The sequence below is a fragment of the Besnoitia besnoiti genome, chromosome VI, assembly GCF_002563875.1.
Source record: "Besnoitia besnoiti strain Bb-Ger1 chromosome VI, whole genome shotgun sequence".
NCBI lineage: Eukaryota > Apicomplexa > Conoidasida > Eucoccidiorida > Sarcocystidae > Besnoitia > Besnoitia besnoiti.
In genome coordinates, this window is record NC_042361.1 from 3,300,243 (window position 1) to 3,316,707 (window position 16,465).

At 58.4% G+C, this 16,465-nt stretch overlaps 2 protein-coding genes and 1 non-coding gene across 3 annotated transcripts; 1 reads left to right on the forward strand and 2 right to left on the reverse strand.

Annotated features, from left to right (window-relative positions):
- Positions 1–1,122: 1,122 nt before the first annotated feature.
- Positions 1,123–8,906, reverse strand: BESB_068720 (uncharacterized protein; the record flags this gene model as incomplete). The annotated part of the gene is made up of 7 exons (XM_029365265.1): positions 1,123–4,657; positions 4,885–4,943; positions 5,537–5,617; positions 6,044–6,132; positions 6,436–6,544; positions 6,986–7,133; positions 7,717–8,906. The coding sequence occupies 7 exons, from the start codon at positions 8,904–8,906 to the stop codon at positions 1,123–1,125; spliced, it is 5,211 nt and encodes a 1,736-aa protein (XP_029218848.1).
- Positions 8,907–10,912: 2,006 nt separating this feature from the next.
- Positions 10,913–12,532, reverse strand: BESB_068730 (chloride transporter, chloride channel (ClC) family protein; the record flags this gene model as incomplete). The annotated part of the gene is made up of 1 exon (XM_029365266.1): positions 10,913–12,532. One exon carries the CDS (start codon positions 12,530–12,532, stop codon positions 10,913–10,915), a length of 1,620 nt encoding a protein of 539 aa, XP_029218849.1.
- Positions 12,533–15,319: 2,787 nt separating this feature from the next.
- BESB_069920 lies at positions 15,320–15,391 on the forward strand. Its single transcript has one exon. It is a non-coding gene; the product is annotated as a tRNA-Thr (tRNA).
- The last annotated feature ends 1,074 nt before the right edge of the window (positions 15,392–16,465 follow it).

The window sequence follows — 16,465 nt, forward strand, 5'->3', positions numbered from 1 at the left end:
GAGAAACGAGCCCTGAAAGAGGAGACTTGAAGAAGTGGAGCCCGAGGAAGCAACTGAACCTGCGTACATTTTCGCTGCCTCAGCACTCGTTGGTTGTGTCTGCTGGGATTCGGCCATTCCGTTAGGGTTGTCTACGGCATCTCTTCTAGGAAAAGACTGGATGTGTTTTGAATATATATCTATATACCAAGTTCGCAGGCGGACAGATGCCACGTCTGCTGCGCCGCAGCTCGATGCATGCAGAGACGTTCACAAGCAGGACCTCAAAGAGGTCTCTAGACAAGCATTTTTCCTCGAAAGGACACACAAAACACGGCGATCGAAGGCACCGGCACTGCAGTGCAAGATGGCAGTCGCACACCACTTCGACTCTCTCCACTAGGCTGAATTAAATATAAGCATTGCGGGCAACTGCCGTGAGACTGCATTTTGCAGAGGCCTCGCAGGCACTCTGAAGCGTCGCGTTTTGCACAGACTTCCCTCGTTCCGCTCGAGGCATCGCGCCCTGAAGCTGTGCGACGCGACTACCAACCGCAAAGGACTCCGCGTGCCTGAGAATTCCATTTACACTGCGCTGCTTGACTGGATTGTCAGTGCGAATTAACATCTATATTCCCTCAGTGTGCGGTTTCTGCTAGCAGCGTGAGAAAAGCGAGTTGAGGTCAGCAGCACCGAAAAGCAACTCGGCGAGCAGAATACTGTCAGCAGAATTTTAGGGCTCTGCGTCAGCAGTTGAAAGGCAAAAGGGCGGATGGCGCCGGAACGAGTACCAGCGAGCAACCGCGTGCGCCTCGCATGCAAGCGCGGAAGACAAGCATGATTTAAAACATTATTTTTGCTCCTCGCCTGCTAGAGGCCAGCCACATGCTCGTATTTTTGTGCGGCGCACGTTTCCCTGCAACCCCAAAAACACAGTTTCAGTCTCGTGTGCGTACCACACGCTTTGTGTATGTCATTGCCAAGTTTCCCGACATTCCACAAAAAAAGAAGAAAGATGAGTCAACCTTGAAGAAGCGTTCACCTGTGCGAACAGCCAAATATGACACAGTCGAGACCGATGCTCAGCGAACCACAGAAGTTCAAACAGAATGCAGCGAACCCGCCTGAATTGATTGCCTGACTCTACGCAAGAAGCGCCATCAGTCTCTGCAGGTGGATATGAAGGATCCACTGAACGCTACTATTTCTCATCACGCTGCATGTAAGTTCTCTCGCTGCGTGCGACAGGGGAAGCTCCTGATTCGCGTCCTCCGTGGCAGCAATGGGCGCAGGAGTCGATTCTGCGGGCGAAGGCGTCTCCTCGGCGGCCATAGCGCGCCACTCGTTCTCATCTTGAGTGAGCGACGCAGGAAAGAATGCGGAGAGGCCGCAACGCCCAGCCTCTTCGCGGACTTTCCGCCTCATCAACTCTCGGCACCACGAGCCACCCCCCACTTTGCGAGCCCGGCGCGCGTCTGTGATGGACTGTTCTCCCACCGGCGCGCGTGGGTCCTCACCAGGCGTTAGGGCCTCGTCTCCGCCTTTGCCGGCAGCCCTTCCCGTGTTTTGAACGGCGCTTGTTTCTCCACGGATTCCATCTTCCAGTCTCGCTCTCTTTGGCCTGGATTCGGCTGCCTTCGCTGCAGAGTCGGGCGGCTCTGACGCAAAGCGTTCGCCCGTCAGAGGCGACAGACTCTCTCGCTCGCCTTCCTCCTCTCTAGCTTCGGTTTTCGCGCTCGGAGTCGTGCTTGCTGCTCCACTCAGCTCCTCAGATAGAGACGGCTGCAGCGCGCGCGACCAGATGACATTTTGCCGGGTGTCAAGCGCCTGCACATCGAGTTCGTCGAGAAGTAGCGCGACGTAGAGATGGAGGAAGACATTCCCGATGAGGCTGACGCAAGCATACAGCCGCGCCGCGTCTGGCTTCGTGTGGTGGTCATTCCGTGGGTCGCCGCGCTCGCTGGTGCGTTCGGCGTCTTGCGCCGCGCCGGCGCCTGACTCCTCCGCCACGCCGCTGTTGAGGGCGAGCAGGAGAGACGCAGCTTCCCCCACCAGCTCTTGCGCCAACGCCTGGCACCTTCTCCGCGTCGAGCACTCTCCTTCTCCCGCTCGGTCTTCGCACCCAGCGTTCGTTCGGCGGGGATGCCAGAACCCGAAGTCATCGGAGGCCGTCGCGTCGATCGCCTGCCTGGGACCTGGCTCGCCCTCTGCAGACGCAGCAGTGTCGGCCTCCTCGAACTCCGCCTCTTGCTTCTGCGTGGCCTTCTCACGGGTTGGCTCGAGAGGCGGCGGCACCCGAACGCGCCCGCCATACAGCCAGGAGTGCAGATTGCGAGGCCGCACCAAGAAGGACGAACGGACTGCGAGCCTCTGCCCACTTCCGCCTTCGTCATCCTCTTCTCGCAGCCTTTTTCGGCTCGCTCTGTTCTGGGTTTTGGGCACCGGTCGCCTCGACGCGGCCTGCGGCAACGGCGGCGGCCTCAGGCGACCCGCCGGCGCGAACACGTCGTAGGCAAGACAGGAGGCAGGACGTGAGGCAGGACCTGCATGCCCAGTAGGCGGACGCGGAGGCGCGACCTCGAAAACACTCGCCCCGCAGGCGTCACCGGCGGCGCTCGCGTGCGCTCCAGCGTCGGCGATGAGAGAGACTGGGACCCCGTACGGAGACAGGCGAAGGCGCGAGGGTGCCGCGCAGGCAGAATCGTTCGTCGCCCCTCGGAATCTGTCATCTCTGGAGTCCTTCATGTGCCCTCTCGGTTCGTCTGAGCGGTCGTATGCTGCGGCCACTGCAGGTCGTGCCTCGACTTTTATTCGAGCACGCGGCGCACCGCCGCCCTGGGGAGACGAAGCGACCAGGCAGGAGCGAACAGACGAAGAAGACATTTTAGCGGAAAGAGAGCGAGGCGCGCGCGAGGGCAGGGCGGGAGAGAGCCCCAGCAGCTCCGCCGCCGACGCTGCGAGGGCCTGCAAAGCGAAGTGTGCCTCCTCCTGCGACGCTGTAGCCGCATAGGAAGCACACGCCGGCGACGCCCGCCCCGACCGCGTGGCTGCGGACGACGCACGCCGCCGCGGAGGAGAGGAAGTCGGCGCGTCAGGCACGGGCGCAGCTGGAGAGACGAGCGCGCGGCGAGAGGAAGCAGAGGACGTCGACGCCAGAGACGGCACCGCGCGGGCCTCGAGCCGGCTCGCGAAACCGCCCAAGTATACGCTTATGCCCACGAGCTTCCAGCGCCAGCAGGCAGCGGAGGAAGCCCTCAAGCCGGAAGCCGCCTCGGGAGAGAAACCAGAACACGCCTCCGGCGATGAAAAACGCGCATCAACAGAGGACGCGAAGGAGGACCAACACGCGGAGGCATCTCCCTCTGCTTCGGCGCCAGCCTTTCCGAAGGGGCGGCCTGCGCCGTGAGCCTCGCGCGCGTCGTCTATCATGTCCACGGTTCGCTCTGAGCACGCCACGGGGCTTTCGGCTTCTTCTGGGGTCGCTTCGGCCTCGTCGTCGCTTTGGACCCTTTCCTGGGCGTAGCCCTGAGCTTCCCCTGCGCCCGCCTCGCCGCCTCGCACGCGCTTCGCACTCGCCGCGCCAGTCAGCTCCATCGTGCACCGCGGACAGGCAGCGATGCCGCACGCCGCAAACCGAAGCAGCTCTCTGACTGGAGGAGTGAGCCGACCGCGCGGGGCAGACACGGGCGCGAAGGACAGGCAGGAGGCGAGGCTGGAAGGCGAGGAGGCGGCAGTTTTCGAGGCGGAGAGCGGCTTCCACGAACTGGAAGAGGAAGCAGACGAACTCGCTGAAGCCGCAGGCGACGCACAGCAAGGCGATAGACCGGTCTGCAGCTCGTGCGTCGACGCCTCGCCTCGCTCGCCCTCCGTGGAGCGCAAGGCTCTGAGGCTTGCCTCCTGTGCTTCTGGCGCACGCGGATCTCGCGCCTCGCTCCCCTCAGGCTGTAGAGCACTCGCAGCTTTCGCGTCCACGGAAGCTTCAGCCTCTCCGTCCTGCGCGCCTTCCAGGACAATCCGCGTCTGCGCGCGGCCGTCGCCTCTCTCATCCTCGTTGCGTGTTTCGTCTTCGGTCGGTCTGCCACCTGCGCCTCTAGCCTCTGCACGCGACGCGCCCGTCTGTCCCTCCGGCCTTCGCGGCGGCAGCGCCCGCAACTTGGGCGCCTTGCCGCTGAATTGCGCGCGGTTGATGTGCATCAAGATCACCGCAAGTGGCGCCACTGCTTTCGAAGAGGAGGGCGACGCCGCGGCGCTGCGAGGGAGCCTCGCGTCGCTTTCGCTGGAGCCGGTGGAGCGGGCGCCCGGCGCCCGAGCTGGCGTTTGTAAAGCGTGTTTTTTCTGAGTGCCCTCTTCGTCGCATCGAGCGTGATCATCCAACGCTTGTCTCTCGCACGACTCTTCAATCTCTCCCCATCTCTCGACGCGCTCGGGCGACTCTTGGCATCTTCCAGTGTCGTCTGTGTCGTCTTCTATGTGCTCGCAAGCATCTGGGGCTTTAGCATGCCCCTCTTCTGCACGCTGGGCAGCCTCCTGCGCGGTGTCTCCGGACTCCACGCGCTGCTCGCCCTTTTCGCTTTCTTCGCTCGCGTCTCGCTTCACCCCGCAGTCTTCGCCTCTGGCGCTGCCGCGCTCAAACTCCACCGCGAGGCGCTGGATGTCTCTCAAGCGAGTGTTGCGCGGCCTGTCGGACAGCAGCAAACAAGAAAACTCTAGCGCAGTCGCACACAAAAGGCCGTGCGATTCGCCTCCGCCGCGCGTCAAATTAACGCTCCGTCTGCGTGCGCTCTGCTTCTCAAAGTCGCCCTGCGAGCCAACAGCCCGCACGAAGCGCCCGCGGGAGGCGCCCGCACGAAGCGCCCGCGGGAGGCGGCTGCGACAGACGGGCAGAGGTCTGCGCAGCGAACTTACAGGAAGAGCGCAGCGTTTTCGGCGACGCGTGCGGCGCTGCGGACGAGCTTGAAACCGTTCTGAACCCGCAGAAAACAATTCAAAGCCGGGGGCCACGCAGGCGCCGACACCAGCTGGCTGAGACGACTGACTGCAGGCAAGCGCTCGCGCGACGACGGCACTCCACTCTCTTGCCGCATGCACCCGCGATTCCACAAACGCAATACACACATCTACATAAATATACATATATACATACACCTATATACATAGACATGCATATATAAGCGTGCACGTGTCCGCGTGGACGCTGGACCCCTTTTGATGGAGCGCTGCGAAATTCAGCGTCATCGCGTGTCTTCCAGGCAACCGGCTCCCTCTGCCCCTAGGCGGCCGAGGCGTTTCTCCTCGGTTTCTCGCCCGCTGCATGCGCGGGCGAGCAGCCGGTCGGTGCGCCGTCTCCCTTGGATGTCTGTCTCGCAGACTCCGGCGCGCCGCCTCCTCCCTAAGTGAATAGGCAGAGGCGGGGAACCAGCGGAGGCCTCTCGCAACCGCCTGCGCGTGCACGGTGTGACGTTGCCTGGATGGGGTCAGTTCGAGAGGATCTATGGTGAGCGGCGCGCACGCCTCGAGAGTGGAAAAACGAAAAAGTGTTCACTGAGCAGACGCTTACGAGCTCTCCGCCGAGGCGCCCCAAGCTGAAGACAGGCGAAGCCTGGTACGACGGGCCGCCCCATGGAGGCGCGAGGAATGCCTGCAGAGAGAATCGCCAAATCTCGACTGCAGAAAATAAAAAAATACTCCACTTTGCAGTCGAGCCCTAGGTCACGGCGCGCGCAGCCCCTCTCCTCAGGTGTTTTTTGGCGTCCGTGTCTAAACGGCACGCCGTTCCTTTGACAGCCTGGATGGTTTCTGCGTTTCCGTGGCCCTTCCCCTTCGCCTCGGTTCCTCTCCGTCTTTCGCTGCGTGCCCCCCATCTTCTTGCAGCCTCCGCCGCGCCCGGCGGCCTCTTCTTCTTCCTTCTCCTCATTCTCTCACTCCAGACTGCGTCTCGGGTTAGCAGTTCAGGCCCTCGTCTGTGTAGGCCGGTCGTCGGTGCTTTTTGCTGCTTATCACTTCGTCGCCGCGTTTCCTCCCGCTCTATCTGCAGACCTTTGAAGCCAGTCTTCTCCGCGCTTACCCCGTGGAAGACCCCCGGCCGAAAGATGCGCGTGCTCAGATGCCGGAAGTCGCCGAGGATGAAGTCGACCCGCGAGGCGGCTGCGCGGCCTGCATATATACTCAACCGGCGACGAAAGTTACCATCTGCGCGGCCTTGCGCTCTCCCGCGCGTGTCTCTGCATGCGTCACACTTCCTCCTCGAGCGCACGCCTTGTGCCGTTAGGCGCCCTGTCGTGTGAAGTGTAGGCAGGCCCGAGCCTCTTCGGCGCCCTTCAAATCGTCCAGCATTTCTGTGACTCGTTGCTCTTCTCCGCTCGGTGCCCGCAGCCCTCTGCAGACTTTGCAGCCCTTTGAAGTGTTTTTCTCAGCACCCCTTTCGCTTTCTTTTGCGCATCTCGCGTCCAATCTCACCGTAGACTGCGACATTCCGCTGCGCCATCCGCACGCGCGCCGGCGAGAGCTCAGAGCAAACGACGAAACCGCAGAAGCCCCGCGCGAAATGAGCCGCGTTGCCCCCGACCTTCAAACACAAAAAACCGCGCGAGCGGAAGGCATCTAAACACGTCAACGTATTTAGGGTTCAGGCATCGCGCATGCAAGCCGAGAAACACACACCCTATCCGCGCAGATTAAAATATAGCAGGGGTGTATCTACACAAGTGCAGGGGCCTTCTGTGGCACCGACCACAGATCCCCCCCGTGATGCATACATGAATGCGTGTAGACAAACATACTTGTATATATATACCCGTTCGAGTATACAGGAACACAGCGCTTGATATAGCCCGATCTATGCAGATACATTCCTGTCTCGACGTTTTTATGATGCTGGTGGAGGCGCCCACGAACGGCGCTAAAGAGCGCATGCGTCGCGCGATAGCGGAGGGATACGTGCACGCATGCAGACAGAGAGACAAGCCGGCATCTTGGAGACTGTGCGGCGCCGTCACCGAGAGCTTACTCCGCCGAATGCATCCCAGAGGAGCGGACAGGCGCAGCAGGAAGCCATTTGCAGCGCCATGGCCTCGGGGGTAACCGACCACCACATGTCTGCGTCGAGTTGAACGCCCCGATCAAACCGATGGAACAGGGACAGTCTCTTCGGGTCTCTGCACGCAGCGCGACACACATTTTCCAGATGCAAAGTCCGAATCTACACTCCCCCCCGGGGCCTCTCCGTGCGGCGAAAAGACGCTTTGCACAGCGGCCCCCAGGCACACATGCACACGCACATGCGTGCAACACAAGCCCAACAGGCACAGGCGCACGTGACATATTTATTACTTATATACATATATATACATATATAGATATGGACATAGAGATGTAGATACACATGTAGATATAGGTAGGAAAATCTACATAGATCGGCATCCGGATAGACAGATATAGATATATAGTTATGGATATAGAAATATACGTTTAGATAGGTTAGGGAAACAGACAGGGACCGATGCACTTGCGTGTGGAGTCAGACTCCAAGGACGAGTGGCTGTGAGGGCTTGGGCACGATTGCGCAACAGGCACATCGAGAGGAGAACGGTCTCGAGAGGTTGGCTCGCTGGCGCGGCTGTCTGCGCATATCTGAAGGTAACGCGCGTGTGTGGATGTTCGGAGATGTGAAGCAGTTGATGGGATTGACAAACCGTCACAGATGACTACGAGTCCATGATGTCTCGAGACCGCACTCACGCATCACTCGACTCCGCCGCCGTGCCGCTTCTCGCGCGTTTTCCGCGCTTCGAAGCGGCTACGCTGACCAACGCAGAGGAGGCCGTCGTCGCACGTGCCTCCGCTGCGCGGGCGAGCCCTGCGAGGTCTGCAGGCGGCGAAAAAGCAGACGGCAGAAGAAGAAGATGCGCAGCGTTTTCGGCCTGCGGCGCGGGCGACGCCGACGGAGGGGCGGAGGGGTACGACGCAGCCGAAGGCGCCACTAAAAGACGAGGTTCAGGGTGCGAATTCGAACGCCGCGGTGCGAGCGAAGGCAGCTGTGCCTGCGCACCGGGGCCCTCGAGCTTTCGGCGTCTCTTTCTCTTTCTCGAGGCTGATGCATCAGACTCGGCTGAGGAGGACTCAACTGGGCACCTGCCCTCTCCTCCCTCTTCGTTCTGCAGAGCGTCGTCGTCCGCGCCTCGATTGCCGACTAACCCTGAACCCGCGTCGCCCGCAGCGTTCGCCTCTTCGCTCGCTCTCCTCTCTGTGCTTCCCGGCTTGGTGCGTGAGCGGCGCTCGAGCTGTGGGGTCTCTGAGGCCATCCTGGCGCCGCCTGTGAGATCCTCTTCTTCTCTGGGGTCTTCGGAGGCGCTGCAGATAGCTTCGCCGCCTCTTTTCCGCCTTTTCCACGCCGCCTGCATCCCTGAAGAGGTGACCTTCGCCTGTCTGCGATAAAGCTCTGTTCCCGCACGGGGGGTCTGCGCTCCGCCGTCGCCGTCGTCGTTCTCGGTGTCGGGTGCACCAGCCTCCGTCCCTCGCGTCGGTTCCATTCCTCTGATTTCTTCTTCGCCTCTGTCTGATTCCTGGTCTTCTTCTTCTCCTTCTTCGCCTTCGCCTTTCTGTCCTTCTGGCGCAGCTCCTCCGCCGCGGTCGCGTGCGCGCGCACGGCGCTTGGCTTTCCCCCGTTGGCGCTCATTTCCAGCGTGCCCTTCTTCTGCGCGCTGGTGCGTGAGTTCCGCCTCTCCGCAATTCACAATTTCGGGATCAGGGCTGCTGTTTCTGCTCGCTGAGTCGCCGTCTCCCATCCGCCGCGCTTCCTCGAAGCCGCGGCAGGCTTCACCGCCTTCCTCCGCGGGAGCGCCGTCGGCTCTCCGCGGTCTTCGCTGCGGACGCCCTCTGCCCCTCCGCTTCCCTCCGTGGCCAGAAGAGCCTCCGCCTTCCTGATCCATGGTCCGCGCAGTCGCAAAAGGAAGGCTCAAACGAGAGAAGACAGCTTATCTAGAGCGGCCGCGGTTCCGCGTCTCTTCGCGGGGCGAGGCGCTCGCCAGGAAGGAGACACGCTGGCAGCCTCAGTAGGAACGCGAGTCAGCCTCTGTTGCCTCTCAGATGTGACACCTCTGCTTGTGACGCCTTTTAAACACCTCTGGACAATAACATGGCTAAAATGTATACCAGGAAAATTAATAAGATACTACCTAAGAAGACGAGTAAGAAAAAATGAAAGGGGACGCCTTTGCGAAAAAACGCCGAGTTGAACGCCTAGCAAGCGAAATGTTCTTCGCTCTTCACACACCGACCTGCGAGGCTGCCCATGTGTGTTTCAGCTGAGCGAGAGACAGGCTTGATCTTTTTGAAATAGGGTGTATTTCCAAGAATACGAAAAAGGCACGCTAGACCCCAGCTAGAGATAAAACGTCGTCCGTTTTCCGCATGCGCGTTAACTGCTGAGACGACCGCATGCAGTTATAACGTGACGCTCGCACTGCTCGCTTAAGCGAGAAAACAGAGCCTGGGTCTTCAAGAAGACCGGCCTCTCTATCAAACAAGGAACTGTTTCAGTGGAGCATATGCGAATCATGTGTTGGGCTGGCGGAGAGTGCGTTAAGTGCCCGTTGTGCGTTTTCGCGGCACCGCTCGACCGACTCACAACAGCATCTGGGGCTGTGTCTAGCGAGGGCTGTTTGAGGAAGACGAAACGCTCCGATTTCCGCGATCAGAGCGTTTGGTGTTCCTGAATGGCGCTTTCTGCATCTAATTTTTCGCGCAAGAAAGCAGCTCATAACGGAGAACGCGACTCTCTGGGCTCTTGTTCGCGTGAAAAGAGCCTCGCGCCGGGGAAACGCTTGCGCGAGTGAGCTGTGTACATACACTGCGTGGAGCAGATTCACGGGGAACGTATCTCCTCGTTGCTGGCAGTTCACGACTCTTTTGCCGAGATGAGAGGAAGATCTTAGCTCCTATTAGCTGATTGATGAATGAATACTCCAAATCGACGCCCTGGCGCGCCTGTAGTGTAGGGCAGCGCCCTCATGGTTTCTAGAGGACGACGCACCCAGACACGAGCGAGAGACTCTGAGTCAAGGAACCCAGGAAAGAGCTGAGGCAACGCTGATTAGCAAACCCGGAACGCTGAAGCAGTTTTCTCCTATTGCCAAGCCGCCATTGATTTCTGCATGTCGCAGAGCGCCTGTGAAGGGATAGACCAGCCTCCGGCGCGAGCGGCGAAGGAAGCTTCATCCTCCATCTCTGGAGCTCGCTTGCCCAGTCACTAATTGTAGCAGTGGATATCCGTAACCGAAGCAAACTGACAGCAGAGGCGAAGCGCAGAGAGCTGCAGAAAAGGAGAAAAAAGATGCATGAGCCGGCCGTCGGCGATCCGCGACCGCTCACGCCGAGGCTGCAAACCGTAGCGAGCTGACAAGCAGATTGAAAGAAAGACGTGCGAAAACCCGAACAACTTAGCGGAAGGCCTTGCGGCGAGTCTGCTTGACAAGAACCTTAAGGTCGAGAAAGCCAAGAAAGAAGACGAAAGTTGGAAGAAAAGGAAGCTGGGCTAGAGAATAAAGGCAGAAAACAGAGCAGGGCGTAAAAGTGAAGCAGCAGGAACGAACACACAAGTGCGAATCGGGGAATAAGCCTCCAAATGACCCGGCGATGCGGATACAAAGCGAGATAAGACAGTTCAAACGCACGCGAAGACAACGCAGACACTGACTAGGATATTGTGCGAGATGCAGTCGGTGGCCTCGAATCTTTCCGTTGGATCCCACGCGCCCCCAGTCTCACCACGTGAAAGAAGATCCGCTATTTCTCTGCTTCTTCCTCGGAGTGCCTGCCTCGCAGGTCTGCGTGGGCTGCGCAGATCTCCGACCCTCGCGAACACCCGCTGCCTATCCTTCGCATTCTCTTCGGCGGTTGCTGGAGTCTTCATCTGCAGGGTTCAGAGTGGGAAGCACTAGCTGCGGCGCTTCCTCGGCGTGCGAATCTTGAACACGGGCTGCGGCACAGTTTTTCTCCGCTTGATGCGCGCGCGCGCCGTGTGGATGCAGGCGAGGTACTTGACGGCCATGCGACCTGAGAGGACGCCGACTTTCCGCAGTCTCCGCTTCCTGCGGCCGCTCTTGCACTTCATCTTGTGCTGCCGGCCCGAGTGTCTATACAGAAGCTTTCCAGTCGCCGTGATTTTGAAGCGCTTCGCAATCGACTTGCGCGTGCGCGGCTTCAGCGCAGGCGTCGGGACTTTGACTTTCATCTCCAGCGAGCCGAGGCCGCACGGCGTCTGCGCGCGCGCGAGGTTTGCCGAAGAAGACATCGCCCGCGGACACCTCTTGTGTTTCTCTGCGACAAAGGCTCCTTCCTCTCCCTCGAGCGCGTGGAGCGGAGAGACGACGGCGACCTCGCAGCTGGACGTGAAAGTCAGCGCGCCTGTATGTCCCAGTCTCGCGCTGCCGACAAAGGGAGTCGGCGGAGCGCCCCGGAGCGAGGCGAACCACGTCCCGCAGCTGTCTCCTTCGTCCTTTTCGCTTCCACTGGCCTTCGCATCGGCGCCTCGGCGCGTGGCCGTCTGCGCGCCTCCACGAGGGACCTCCCTTCTGCCGAGGAGCGCCCAGGCATCGCCGAAAGGCGGAGGAGAGGAAGCAGAGCGGGACACAGCGAAGAGAGAGGACGCAGACAGAGAGGAAGCGAAGAGGGGGGAAGTGAAGATAGGAGAAGTGCAAAGAGTTGAAGGCCGCGAAGGTGACGAAGGCGCCGGAGAGAAAGACGCGGCGTCGAGGGAAGGAGCGGCGACTAAGAGGCGCCTCATGGAGGACGCCAGCGCGGAGAAGGGGCCTTCGAAAGGCGAGCGAGGCGCGCAGCGGCTGAAGAGGGAGAGAGAGGAGCCGCGGATGCACGAGGCAGCAGCGTGTCGCGAAGCAGATGCAGGTGAAGAGAGACTGGAGAACGGAATCAGGAAACACGGCTCTTCGCCTTCCCTTCGCGCGTTCATCAAACCACAAGACCCGCCAGCGACTCGCATTCGGTCTCGGGGGAAAGACGCAGAGAGCGGCGAAGCAAACAAAGCAACTGTCAGATGTCGAGACGACTGAGCGCGGGAAGCAGGGTGAGGAAGCGAAGGAAAAGGGGGTGACTCCGGAGAGTCAGGAGACGGCGCAGAGAGAGAGGGAGGGACAGGAGACAAGAGAATCAAAGACCGTAAGCCCGATTCGAGAGGCCATGCCGACGCCGATGGCTCTGCCTCCATCCAAACGCGATAATGCGAGGGAAGAAGTGACGCCGAGGAAGGAAACGTTTTTAGGCATTCGGCTGACAATGGAAGAAGGAGAAGACAGAGAAAGGAGCGCAGAGCGACGCGGAGTCTCCGCGCGTCGTTCATTTTCACGAAAACGCCGAGGAGCGCGCCGCACAGCCCGAAGCAGAGCTCAGCGGAAGGTGCTGTTGAAGGAGACGGCAAGGGACGAGACGGCACGGAAAAAGAGGCGCGGTAGGAGCAAGAGATAGAGGGATACTGGGGAGCGGGCACGGAGGTGTCGGATGAAGAAGGCGAATTTAGTGACGCCATTACGCAGCCGTGCATCGTGGAAAAGCAAGAGCGACTCAACTTCTGTTTTAGCCTTCTTCTACGCAGCATCTTTGATGATGCGGCATGTAAGCATGGGTAACGGCCTCACCTCGAGGGTCACGCACACACATGCAGACATTGTGCTGGCAGGGAAAGAAGTCGAGGCCCTACCGAACAAGGAGAGAAGCGAGGCGCGAGATGAAGCCGGCGTGCACTTCCAAGTCGGTTTCATCTCTCTCCCGCGCCTCACGTACGCTGTCTGCCGTTTTTTGAGGCATGTATATACATCAGAGTGTCTTCCGGTCACTCGCACGCGTTGCAGTTTTCGCACAGACGAGAAAGGCGAGGAGGGACACGACAGGATACGGAAATGCCGAAGGAGGAAACGGAGAAACATGTGGCAAGCTCTCTTCGCAGGCTGTTTCGCATCGTGTGGTTCTGCCTGGTGTTCGGACACCGCCCTCTTTGCGCAGCGGAGACAGGGGCGAGCTCCACGGGAGAAGGGAGGGAGAGAAAGGACAAGGAAAGGGGCGCGTTTCACGGATTCGACGAAGATAGCAAAAAAAGACAGTCAGAGGCCACAGAGGAAACGACTTGCTTCGTTTTTATTCCGGTGCCTGGTCGTGGGAGAGTCGATATCACATGCAAGTTGAAAGGAACCAGGGCGAGACAAGATTCGCAGACGAAAAGAAGGCTCTCACCGGATGATGCTCTCCGTAGGGTACATTATCTTATTTTTTAAGTAATTCATCCTCATTTCCATCGTTTGAGACGCTCTTCGCGAGTGTCACGCAAGGGACTCGAATGGTAAGTGAGGAGACTCTTCACTTTCGCGAAAGCTCTCATCGTGTCTTTGCTGCGCTCAAGAAAACAGACAATCACCGGCCAGAACTGCCGGCTGTTTCGAAGTCTCTGCTCCTCTCTACGTTCACTTTGGCCATTTTTACGCGAAAAGCTGAAAGAAAAGTTGATCAAAGACGTACTCCACAAGACCACAAGTTTGCTTCCTCACTTTCCGCTGCTTCGCGTCCTCGGCTATCTTTCTCGACTCTCCGCAGCAACCGTTAAAAAAAGGCTGAGCCGCGTGCCCCCCCCCCCCCCCCCCCCCCCCCCGCGAGATATCCCCGCAAAATTTATCCGGTTGTCTTCTCCTGCACAGAAAGGGCGATACGTCTCTCCTTGACGATCGTTTGCGTTCCCTAAGCCACGTGCCAGCCTCATCCCGCCTTCCGTCTCTCTAGCAGCTCTTGCCTGCTCTTCTCAGCTGAGTCGTCTGGCTCAGGAGCTGTAGAACCTCGATAAAATGTCACGAGTAACTGTGGACATAGAGATTTCTGTGAAGCTGCTCTCTCCTTGCCGCTTGATATCCAGCCTCAGCGCTGTGCCTTAGTTGCGTTAACCAATCCACACGAGAGTGAAGGCGCCGAGAAGCCTGACAGCAAAACCGAAGAAGGCGAATAGAGAAAGCGCCTTGTATGGGGTTCGATTTGGGCAGAAGTTGACGCAGGACAACAGAAAGAGACAGCAATGAAGACGAGAGGCGGGCGACTTAGAGGGGGCACGACAGAGACAGCCAGAGGCGCGGAAAGCGCAGAGGAGAGCTGGGTGAGCAGACAAGCAAACATGCTCCCCCGGAACGCTCAAGAAACGAAACCACATGTGGTTTGTGAGGTCCTGGAGAGCCACGGCTCGTAGTTTCGTGGGCAGTCACACTTGCGGAGTCGGTGCTGCGTCTATCTCGCGTAGGACTAAGGAATCCCGAAAGCCTAGAAAAGAGAGTGCAGACAAAAATACTTCTGGGCGTCGCCAAAGCGAGATAGTAGGCTCAAGCAAATTGATAGCAGAAACGAAGAAGAACAAGAGGCGTTGACGCTCACGCCGCTCACCTCGAAGGAACAGAGGTGGAGCCGACACGATGAAGGCCCTAAGACGGTGAAAAAGGGCAAATACCTGTGCAACAAGACGACTCAAGAGAGAAAGCAAAGACGGAGGATACTGCGACACCCTTAAAAAAATGTGTTGGCAGTGAAGTTGTAACTTTGATGTACTGAGCCTCCCGCAAGGCTGCGCAGCACCGCAGAGAGCGGAAAGCTCAGTCAGTGTGCGCGTGCGAAGCATTGAGAACGTGGAGGCGAGGGAGCAGGAGGAACGGGACTTACTTTTGCAATATGTACATCACTTGGGGTTCGTTCAGGAGAGGCCCATGTCTGAATCAAAGCCGCTAGCCTCAACGGCCTTCGCGATGCGGAGGAGAAAGGAGAGAAGAGCCTCGTCAATCGTCGTGTGGAGAACTGAAGCCCGTCTCTTCGGAAAGAAATAACTGACTCTATATGTGTATTCAAACTGGTTAATAATGCAGGGTTCTCATAAGAACTGATGTTAGCTGTGAGTGCCTTTTGACTTTGCGGCATCGCAACGTCTCCACGGCATGCTTCGCGACGGGTTCGTTCCCAGGGATACAGTCTCGTTTTCGCGGGAGCCAGGAGAACTGCGAAACGCTGCGCAGGTCTCCGTCGCTAATCTCCCTGATGCTGCGTTCCTTCTGACGCGAGCCTATGCGTTAGAGTCAGAGTAGGTAGCCTGCTGAGACTGAACCTGTGCAGATATGAAACGGCTGGCAACGTCAAGACGGCTTCGGTAGTTTCACTGGAGCCAAAAACACCGAGACATGGTTTGGTTGCATGCACTATTATTTTAAGCACGTGATCAGCAAGACGCACGCAAGCGCAGCCGCACGCAGGCCATAACAAAACTCTGGTTCTGTTTGTCTGCCTCAGCGGGAACGATGGAGGCGTTGCCGTCGCCACCTTAGCTTAGTGGTAGAGCATCGGTCTTGTAAACCGAAGGTCGTGGGTTCGATTCCCATAGGTGGCTAATTCAACGGCACTGGCGAAGTAATCTTAAGATGCGTAGAAGTATTCACAGCGTGTTTTGCAATTACGCAGACACCTTACAGTTGGGAAACGAGTGTTACTGTAAGCATTTGAGGTCACATAGTCGCTCAGCCGGCCAGAGATGCCAACGAGAATAAAGATGCATCCACGCGTCTATACTTCCACCTGTGTCTCTCTGTGGGCATGGGGGGACACGCCACCGGCACAACTTGCGACGTATGCGGTCATGGCACTGCTCTAGCATGTGCATTTCATGCACACACAAGCACAATTGGCTCTTTCGTGTTCGTTATGTCCTGCAGATCCTTTCACGCCCGGAGAGGCGGCACTGAATGAAGGTACTAAACACAAAAGGGATTTGCACTCATTTTATCCTGTTTGTTCTGTTGTGTTTTTATGTTGACGTCTGTCCTTCAGTATAACTCGACTCGCTTGTGCCTGGTCTATACGCCTCACGTCAATTCTCTTTTCTTCCATAGCCTCCTCCCTTTTTTCCGTGAGAACTAGCACGCCTCGAAGCTGCTGTGTCGGCTCTGCCCCTTGATCTCGACGCTGCATGCCGGCCGATTTTCTCAGTATTCCGTTTCCCCGAATACCCTCCCAGGCATCCGTCTGTAGTCAGTCTGCTTTTGCAGCTCTGCGTCTCTGCCTGCTACCCACTCCACAACTCGAAGAAAACCTCGTATCGCTCACGCTCCGCATGCCAGGACAGCGTGGTAGGGTTGCAGTGAGCGTGAGCGAGCACGATCAGCGAGAAGATGAGTTCGCATGTATACGACTAAACACGTGTTTCATTTTGAATGCTATATGTTCGATACGATGTGGAGCTTGGCGTTCTCCCTTCACTGCTAACGTCGAGCTGCGGGCGGGCGGGGGGGCAGGGAGGGGGGGATGGGGCGGCTTGCGAACTCGGGTTGGAAAAAAAGGGACTTACGAAGACAAACAATGGCATTGTTTGCTTCCGAGACCAGTTCCTTTTCTCAGAGTTGCTGGCAATGAAAACATTCATCGCCGCAGCTCTTCCATTCATTTCTGCACATGGGAAAGCGATTCA